Genomic DNA, 10,743 nt, shown 5'->3' on the forward strand with positions numbered 1-10,743 from the left:
CCCCGACATTCAAAGCCCCCTTTTTACCATTAGCAAGAACTTGTTTGATTTGCATATCATAAGGAATTCGAACAACCGCTTCAAATACAGTATCGGGAAGTACCGTTTGTGGAACTTCAATATCCACGGGCTTATTAGCCAAATGGCAATTGGCACATACAATACGACCTGTCGCTTCTCGCGGATTTTCATATCCCTGTTGTGCAAAAATGGGATATGCATCTGAAATAGGTGCTCGAATTAATATATATATTATGAGCGATACGGAAATGGATCGAGTAATCTCTTCCTTTATCCAAGAAATGGCATTTCTAGTTTGCATGGTCCAATCATTGATCCTGAAAATTCAATTTCTACAATAAATTTTGGTAGGTCACTGGCATAGTTAGTTCCCTATCCATGATTCGGCTATTTACTGAAAAACTATTCCTGGAATATGGGAAGAATCTCTTGGGTGGTGGCGATAAAGAAAAAGATTGGAATGTTGTTTAGCTTGCTTTTGTAAAATGTAAAAAATAAAAATAACAAACTTTCAAATTTGACCTAACCCGCGGATCTTTTTTTCAGTCATTCATTGAATGATAAATCACGACAAGTGATGGAGATACGCGATTTAAATAACGGAAAATCCAATATTTTATAATAGTATCTAAAATGACTGGAAATGTGGAAACAAGACCAGATATAATTTGATCATTCTGAGCAAATCCAAAATCTTTATAGAGAGAACCAATCATTAGTTCCCACCCATGGGTCGAATGGAATCCTATACATAAATCTGTTAATAAAAGAATGGAAAAAGCTTTTATTGTGTCACTTAAGTTATATAGGAATTCTCGAACCCATGAGTTAAGAATAAGAAGTTCTTGATTACCCAGACTGGAATAACCACTTAGAATAACAAAACTAAGTATGTTTGTCGAGAAATGCAAAATTGCATGGATACGATCCTCGTTGTGCGTCGTGATCAATTGGATGGTTTCTTTGTATATTTTGGTACGAAGATTTTGTGAACGTAGTTCCGGGTATTCCTTTAGCATTTCATCCAAGAGGAATAGTTCCTTGAATTCTATGAATTTTTTTAGAATAATCTTTTCTTGAATATCATTCAAGAAAAGATTATTCTAAAAAAATTCATAGAATTCAAGGAACTATTCCTCTTGGATGAAATGCTAAAGGAATACCCGGAACTACATTCACAAAATTTTCGTACCAAAATATACAAAGAAACCATCCAATTGATCACGACGCACAACGAGGATCGTATCCATGCAATTTTGCATTTCTCGACAAACATACTTAGTTTTGTTATTCTAAGTGGTTATTCCAGTCTGGGTAATCAAGAACTTCTTATTCTTAACTCATGGGTTCGAGAATTCCTATATAACTTAAGTGACACAATAAAAGCTTTTTCCATTCTTTTATTAACAGATTTATGTATAGGATTCCATTCGACCCATGGGTGGGAACTAATGATTGGTTCTCTCTATAAAGATTTTGGATTTGCTCAGAATGATCAAATTATATCTGGTCTTGTTTCCACATTTCCAGTCATTTTAGATACTATTATAAAATATTGGATTTTCCGTTATTTAAATCGCGTATCTCCATCACTTGTCGTGATTTATCATTCAATGAATGACTGAAAAAAAGATCCGCGGGTTAGGTCAAATTTGAAAGTTTGTTATTTTTATTTTTTACATTTTACAAAAGCAAGCTAAACAACATTCCAATCTTTTTCTTTATCGCCACCACCCAAGAGATTCTTCCCATATTCCAGGAATAGTTTTTCAGTAAATAGCCGAATCATGGATAGGGAACTAACTATGCCAGTGACCTACCAAAATTTATTGTAGAAATTGAATTTTCAGGATCAATGATTGGACCATGCAAACTAGAAATGCCATTTCTTGGATAAAGGAAGAGATTACTCGATCCATTTCCGTATCGCTCATAATATATATATTAATTCGAGCACCTATTTCAGATGCATATCCCATTTTTGCACAACAGGGATATGAAAATCCGCGAGAAGCGACAGGTCGTATTGTATGTGCCAATTGCCATTTGGCTAATAAGCCCGTGGATATTGAAGTTCCACAAACGGTACTTCCCGATACTGTATTTGAAGCGGTTGTTCGAATTCCTTATGATATGCAAATCAAACAAGTTCTTGCTAATGGTAAAAAGGGGGCTTTGAATGTCGGGGCTGTTCTTATTTTACCGGAGGGCTTTGAATTGGCCCCCCCCGATCGTATTTCACCCGAGATTAAAGAAAAGCTGGGTAATCTCTCTTTTCAAAGCTATCGTCCCACAAAAAAAAACATTCTTGTGGTAGGTCCTGTTCCCGGCCAGAAATATAGTGAAATCACCTTTCCTATCCTTTCCCCCAATCCCGCTACTGAGAGAGATGTTCACTTCTTAAAATATCCAATATATGTAGGCGGGAACAGGGGGAGGGGTCAAATTTATCCCGACGGGAGCAAGAGTAATAATACTGTGTATAATGCTACAGCAGCGGGGATAGTAAAAAAAATCATACGAAAAGAAAAGGGGGGATACGAAATAACTATAGCGGATGCATCGGATGGACGTGAAGTGATTGATATTATACCTCCAGGACCGGAACTTCTTGTTTCGGAGGGTGAATCTATCAAACTTGATCAACCATTAACGAGTAATCCTAATGTGGGTGGATTTGGTCAGGGGGATGCAGAAATAGTACTTCAAGATCCGTTACGTGTCCAAGGTCTTTTGTTCTTCTTGGCATCGATTATTTTGGCACAAATCTTCTTGGTTCTTAAAAAGAAACAATTTGAGAAGGTGCAATTGTCCGAGATGAATTTCTAATTTACAGGTCCGCGAATTTATGAACATATTAAGCCTAAGCCGGTAAAAGAACTAAATTTTAGTCGATAAATTCTGTACTGTAATTCTATTCTGTATAATCAAAAATTTAAGAAAAAGGACCGAACCTTTGATTCTTTCGAGTCTTTTTCTACCGTATTTAGAGAATTCCTTGTACTGCAGTACTAGTCAGTCATAGTATATATAGTGAAGAAGACTATTTTACTTTGCCTTTTTTCAACCCAATAAATTAGAGCAATATGATTATGTCACTGTTTTCAGATTTCAATGTCCTACAATAGAAAACAATTATTAGTTCTTTATTGTTGTAATATAAGAAAAATAGTTGGAGAATATTAAGCACAGTAGAAATCAAAATAGGGAAAACGAGATTCTAGGATTCTAGGAGAGATTTTTTTTTTATCTTTTCCTAGAGTCCGATTGTTTTTTGATTGTAGCAAAATATCGAAATAGAAAATCTTTTCTATTCTATTTATATAGAATAATACTTGTTGATTCCCTTCTTTGAGCGGAACCTTTATGAGATAAGATAAAATATCATCTTAATGAATACAGTATACCACATTATGTAGTGGACAAACAAAAGAAGGGGGGGTTGACCCAACAATAAGATTTCGAATAGAAAAAGGGAATAAAGATAGAATAGAATTAAGAATATATTACAATAGAATTAAACAGAATTCATATTATTTCCATTGCGATATCCCGAAAAAGTAAATCAAATGATTCCCCTTTTATTCTTTTTTTACTTTTCTTTCAACTTAAATTGAAAGAAATTTTCCTCTGGAAAAGACTTTTTTTAATCAAAAAATAAAGTTCATTTTTAAAAAACATTAAAAAAAATTGAAATGGACTTTTTTGAAACATTGAAAAAAGTTATCTATTGAGTCATTTATAGAATAAGAAATCTTCTTCTTATTAAGAACTCAACGGGACCCCCTCGAATTCATCAACAAAAAGAGTGGATCCCTGTTGAGTTCTTCTTACACGTTCATTTTGCAAACTCAATTCATCTGATTACTACAGGGATGAACCCAATCCGGAATATGAACCATAAAAGAAAATACCAATTAAACCGATCACAGGAATACCAGTTACAGTACCTATTATCCAAAGAGGAATCCTTCCAGTAGTATCGGCCATTTATCCCACTTTCCTCCACATTTGATCAGGTAGTCATGCTAGTGACATAAACAGTCATAGATAATTATGAAATTATATCCTTCCGAATGGGATAAGAGAATTCCGAATACGTATACGTATTTATTCCCTTTCTTCTATTAATTGAAGAAATAATTTGAAAATAAAACAGCAAGTACAAAAATGAGTAATAACCCCCAGTAGAGACTGGTACGATTCAATTCTACATTTTGTTCGTTTGGGTTTGATTGTGTCGTAGCTCTATAATTCGGATTAGGTTTATCGTTGGATGAACTGCATTGCTGATATTGATCCCAAAAAAGAAACAGGGGGTACTGCTAGTCCGTGAACAGCCAACCATCGTACTGTAAAAATTGGATAGGTCCTATCTATGGTCATTGGAGCCTCCTAAAAAGATCTACTAAATTCATCAAGTTGGTCCAAAGGATCAAAACGGCCAGTTATTAATGGAATTCCTTGGCGGTTCTCCGTAAAATTCTCGTTTGGCCGAGGGCTTCCAAAAACATCGTAAGCTAAACCCGTGCTGACAAATAACCAACCCGCAATGAATAGGGAGGGTATAGTAATGCTATGAATAATCCAGTATCGAATACTGGTAATAATATCAGCAAAAGAACGTTCTCCGGTGCTTCCAGACATGTTGAGCTCCACATATTCTTGTACAGTCAAAGGGGGATCGATTCCATAAAAGATGAGAGCAGTAAGTAGAAATTTACTGAGAATCATCCTTGTTAGATCGTCAATATTGTACCCAGGGTGTCTTTCGAGTATACCGAATCAGTATAGCTATCCTTCTTCGGACACAGCAACGAAATTAAAAGATTCGTGCTGAGATCAAGTACTAGATTCTTTCTAACTTGCTTGTTGGTTGTATCAATGCAATGTACTCAATACAAAATTCCGCAAAGTTTAAGAGTCTAATGGATCTTTATAGTATAAGATGAAGGTTCTCCACATGTTATTAATTAATATATATTCAATATTAGCTTCGGATTACAAACCGAAGATCAATTAAATTGTGACTCCCATGGACTGACTTGTATTTGTTTTTGATAATTCATGACATAGATTCTCCTATTTTATTTCTCCAATTCAATTAGATGCCAAATCCGGAAAGAGGGGTTGTGGAAGATGTTTTCTTGTTGTTACCCCCCTTTTTTTGAAGAAAGAGTTGAATTGGTTAGTTATCCAGTAACAAGTAAAAAAAATAGCAGTAATCGATACTTTCTATTTGATGACAGAAAAAAAAGACTCTTTCGTGGTTGATAGAGTTTTCTTTTTAAATAAGATATGGAAAGACAAAAAAACTGCGGAACCCGAGTTTGAGGGATGGGATCTCATATCCTTTTTCTTCTGTTGTAGTATAGTAAAGGAATGGAATCCACGACTAAATCTAATGATAAAAAAGTGAAAGGGCATTCTAAGGTAACTCGTTTTTTGTTTTAAATAAAAAAAATAGAACAAATTACATACAATAAAAAAGAGGGGGGCCCGATTTTTCCGATTTTTTTCCATAGAAATTCAAGAATTAAGTTAAACAACAAAGTTCTTTTTTATTATTATAAAAAAAATTATTTTATTAATATCTTTTTTTAATTCTTTATTTCAAATTATTAAATATTTCGAAATAGAACTGAATAAATATTCTATTTTAGAATAGAAAGAAGAAATAGAAATATTCTAGAAACTAGAAATAAAAAAATAATTTGAAATTCTTTTTGGATTATTTTACTCAACTTACGAGTTGCTCAAAAAATCTGTTGATTTTGAACCACAGGATGGATAGTTGTCATAGGTGATGAATTGATTTCTTACCGATGTCACTCTATTTTTGTTCGTCTATAATGATTGAGAAATCCACAAATCTCAATTGTATTTCTCAAATGGTATTTTTTTCTTCTTCTCCTATTCGATTGTATTTCCTTGGAAACTTAGGGAAGTGCTTTGTAAACATACGTATAAAAAGAACTTATTTCATTTAGCTTCTTTATGCCCACTATAACTAGTTATTTCGGTTTTCTACTAGCGGCTTTTAGTATAACCTCAGCTCTTTTTATCAGTCTGAGTAAGATACGACTTATTTGATTTTCAAATTGGAATTGAATTAGAGATTTTCTAATACTACTAGATATTCTTGAGTTCTTTATCATGTTAATTTCCAATTCTTGATCATTGAGATTCGTGGTCAATACAGATTAATTAATATTTAGTTTAAGTATAAAGGATATATATTACCTCCCCTTTTCCTTCCCTTTCAAACAAAAAAGAATGATTGAAGTTTTTCTATTTGGAATTGTGTTAGGACTAATCCCTATTACTTTGGCTGGATTATTCCTAACTGCATATTTACAATACCGACGTGGTGATCAATTGGACCTTTGATTAATTAACATCTCGTTTGTTTAGTGATGTTTATTGACCTCCTATTTCTTTTCTTTGTTTTAACCACAATCCCCAGGAGGTCAAATTCAGCCTTTAAACTACTGTTTAATTATTTCATTGTCATTCTCCAATATAACAAGAATGGAATCACGCTCTGTAGGATTTGAACCTACGACATCGGGTTTTGGAGACCCACGTTCTACCGAACTGAACTAAGAGCGCTTATTATTTATTTTTTTTTAATAACATAATAATATTATATTATTAAAATATTATTAAATTTTAAGTGACCCCAATACATCTTGCTTGCATATACCATATGCTATATATAAATATTGATATATATGTATCTCCAATTTGAATCAGTCTCAATTGATCCCTTGTTACTTCTCCTACGATAAGTATTAGTTCGAGATAGGGATGACAGGATTTGAACCCGTGACATTTTGTACCCAAAACAAACGCGCTACCAAGCTGCGCTACATCCCTTTCAATTGGTTTCCTGTGTCATTGTAAAGAATCTTTGTCTTGTTTTCCACATTTTCTCCGTTGTATATATATTATATAATATATAATAATATATAATATAATTAAGAATATAAAAATTCTTATATTCTAATCAGAAAAATTTTAATATAATAATCAAAGAAAGACTTCTTAAGTTAATAAATAATTTAAATAATAATAAATAGGAAATTTCCCTAACATGGAAATCTATTTCATTTTTATGGAATGTTCGGGCAGAAATAGACCCCTTTTTATTAGTTATTAGAAAACAAAAAAGCTATCGAATGAATCGTTGTACATTTCAAATTTGAATTAAGAATTCGGCAGAAAATCCAAGTGGTTATTAACAAAATAACTATTTTTTGATAGTCCTATATAAAATTATGTATTAGAAATTGAAATAAAGAAAAAGGGAGGATTAAAAATGCGAGATCTTAAAACATATCTCTCCGTGGCACCAGTGGTAAGTACTCTATGGTTCGGAGCTTTAGCGGGTCTATTGATCGAAATCAATCGTTTTTTTCCGGATGCATTGATATTCCCCTTTTTTAATTATAGTTACTGTCGCAGGAAGCGGTGAAGAGGATTCGAAATCGAAAAAAATATCGAAAATTCCTCCTATTTTTTTTTAGAATTCGAATCGAATAGAATAAGTTAGAAAAGAGAAAGAATAAAAGAAAAGGTGGATTTGTCCTTCGCGAAACTCGAAATCTGGTACAGGCTTCAATGGAATTGAATGAATAATTCAATTCCATTCTTAATATTAAGAGAGTAAGACCGGAAATGGAAATAGAATAGTTAGGTTGGGGGCAACAATATCATTTAAGATACTTAAATGAAAACCAAAATACTGTACTGCGATTCGAAAAATTGTTTGAAATCCTTGTTTTGTTTGTATTACCTCAATTTTCCGGTAATATATTAATTGAAACGAAATTGGATTTAGAATTATAAATTTTCATTTCTTTGTCATTCCTTTCTTCGTCGAATACAAAAATAGATAAGTGAATCCAAAATCAAAAGAAAAGGAGGTTCATGGCCAAGGGTAAAGATATCCGAGTAAGGGTTATTTTGGAATGTACCTGTTGTGCTCAAAAGAGTGTTAATAAGGAATCGACGGGTATTTCCAGATATATTACTCAAAAGAATCGACACAATACGCCCAGTCGATTAGAATTAAGAAAATTCTGTTCTTGTTGTTGCAAACATACGATTCATGCAGAGATAAAGAAATAGAAAGCAGAGATAAAGAAATAGAAAAAAGGATTGTTTGTGTGTCACCTTGCCAAACAAAGAATATGAAGAATGATACATATTCTAATATTTATATAGATGCATTTTCTAATTTATATATAATCTAATTTAGATTATATATAACATAATAGATAAAATAAATTTCATTGTATAAGTATACATAAAAAAACCCTTTTGTTAAGAAATAGAATTCTCGGGATAGGAATAAACAAATCATGGATAAATCTAAGCGACTCTTTCTTAAACCCAAACGATCTTTTCGTAGGCGTTTGCCCCCGATCCAATCGGGGGATCGAATTGATTATAAAAACATGAGTTTAATTAGTCGATTTATTAGTGAACAAGGAAAAATATTATCTAGACGGGTGAATAGATTGACCTTAAAACAACAACGATTAATTACGATTGCTATAAAACAAGCTCGTATTTTATCTTCGTTACCCTTTCTTAATAATGAAAAAAAGATTCTTAATAATGAAAAAAAATTTGAAAAAATTGAGTCAACCGCTAGAACTACTACTACCGGTTAAAAAAAAATTAGAGATATTGTTCAAGTAAATTCAAATTGGAATTGAAACACAAATCAAATGTGGATTGATGTTTTGTTCGAAAACGAAAACTATGACAATCAAATTTTGATTGTTGTCTTGTAAGAAAAAAGATAATCTATAACGAAGAATCAATCTTTTTTTTTATTGAGCCGTGCTTGTTCATTTTGATGACTTTATCATATGAATTCTATTTTATCATACAAATCCCTACTCTACTACCTTCCCGGAGTTCATTCTCCGGGGAATTCTTATTTTATGTTATGATTTCGTTGGCAATCATAAGAAGGCAATTCCCCTTTAAGATACCCATTTGTGCTACTATTTTACGATTAAGAAGCAATTGCCCCTTGTACATATTATACAATAAATTACTATACCTATTGTATTGTTTTTTTTTATTCTTACCAATTATTGCATTTATTCGATGGATCCACAAACCACGAAACCCCCTTTTTTTCCTATCTCTATCCCTATTAGCCGAAACCAACGCTTTGATTTTCTGTTGACTAATAGTTCGAGTAAGTCTTGAATGAGCCCCCCGAAAGCTTGATGTAAATAAACGAATTTTTGTCCTACGTTTCCGAGCTATATATCCTCGTTTAATTCTGGTCATTGAGTAAATGATACTTTGATGAATAACAATTCGATTTTTTTCTTTCAGTTATTCTTTTTTCCTGCCCAGTCTATTAATAACAAAAATGGATTCTTCCAATGTATAAAGTAAGAATTTCAATGGCTTTTGCTACTATAACCTTCCTGACCACCATTTTTTGCTTTTTATTTTAAAGCGTTTAACCTATCCATATGAAAGTGTATTGAATTGAGAAAAAACATAGTAAATAAAATAGAAATAGATAAAGAAATGGTGGGTTCCATCGTTTCTATGATTACTTTTTAAACGGCGAGATCCTCTCTATACACCGGAGCCCCTTCCCGGATTTCATTCATATTATTAACTTGTAAAGTTCACACTCTTTGGCTCTACCCATGAAATATCCAGTAAAATAGGTCTTTCACAACGAAATCTAGCTATAAAGTAACGGTATTTAAGTATGCATATTAGCTGGGTAGCTGACCCTCGTAGTCCGTTCTTTCAAAAAGCAAAATAAGAGCATAATTTTTCCGCTATTTATTGAAAATAAAGGATTTCCCCCGCTTAATAGGTAAGCATTTGCTACCAATGGGGAAATTTGTCTCATCTTAAATTGTAAATTGAGGTGATTGGATTTCTACCAACCAAAAAACCATAAATTTGATACACAATAGAAGAATATATATAGATATCATTTTTTTTATTATCCATTTCTAAATTTTATAGATTTTTTTCAGTTAAGATAGTGAAGGGAAGAGCTCCATTCACTATCTTAACCGATACATCGATACTGGAAAATCTTTTTTCCTTTTTTTTTGTCTTAGTCTATGATCTGAACGAGTCGCACATACACCCTAATACAGGTTCCTCAGCGCTGAGGACATCCCCGAAGAGCGGGGGATTTTGTGACATTTCGGATTGGCTGTCTTGTGTTTCTAATAAGTTGTTTCATAGTTGGCATGGTGAGTCGTATACATACTGAGTTGGTTTAGATCAATCTTAACCCGATGTTTAAAAATCAGTTATAAATTAATTAATAGAAATTTTTTATATAAATATTATAAGTTATAAGAAATCCGATAAGATAATAAGAAGATTAGATGAAAAAAAAAAAAAAATAGAAAATCGTGCATTTGCGCGGAATCATTGCTGCTAATTCGCAACCGCGACAAGATCAACAATTCCGTGGGCTTGAGCTTCTGCTGCTGACATAAAAGCATCCCTTTCCATGTCTTCGGATACAAGCCATACAGGTTTGCCCGTTCTTTGTACATAAACTCTTGTGATAGTTTCGCGCAGCTTTAGTAGTTCTTCTGCTTCCAGGATAAATTCTCCCGTTTGTGCTTCATAAAAAGAACTAGCGGGTTGATGGATCATTACCCTAATGATATAACAAAATACTGGTTTCCTCTCTGCCGCACGATAAGG

General features: G+C 32.8%; 2 protein-coding genes and 1 non-coding gene across 3 annotated transcripts; 2 read left to right on the top strand and 1 right to left on the bottom strand.

The window, feature by feature from the left end:
• The first annotated feature begins 399 nt into the window (after nt 1-399).
• LOC127743786 (chloroplast envelope membrane protein) lies at nt 400-2,084 on the top strand. Its single transcript, XM_052255967.1, has 2 exons — nt 400-483; nt 1,086-2,084. The coding sequence occupies exons 1-2, from the start codon at nt 400-402 to the stop codon at nt 1,644-1,646; spliced, it is 645 nt and encodes a 214-aa protein (XP_052111927.1). The 3' UTR covers nt 1,647-2,084.
• On the top strand, nt 1,888-4,192 carry LOC127743785 (cytochrome f). Its single transcript, XM_052255966.1, has one exon. It carries the CDS (start codon nt 1,888-1,890, stop codon nt 2,848-2,850), a length of 963 nt encoding a protein of 320 aa, XP_052111926.1. The 3' UTR covers nt 2,851-4,192.
• A 2,367-nt stretch (nt 4,193-6,559) lies between these two features.
• On the bottom strand, nt 6,560-6,633 carry TRNAW-CCA (transfer RNA tryptophan (anticodon CCA)). The gene has a single exon. It is a non-coding gene; the product is annotated as a tRNA-Trp (tRNA).
• Nucleotides 6,634-10,743: the final 4,110 nt, after the last annotated feature.

This window comes from Arachis duranensis, unplaced genomic scaffold (assembly GCF_000817695.3).
Source record: "Arachis duranensis cultivar V14167 unplaced genomic scaffold, aradu.V14167.gnm2.J7QH unplaced_Scaffold_113795, whole genome shotgun sequence".
In the NCBI taxonomy this organism is placed as follows: domain Eukaryota; kingdom Viridiplantae; phylum Streptophyta; class Magnoliopsida; order Fabales; family Fabaceae; genus Arachis; species Arachis duranensis.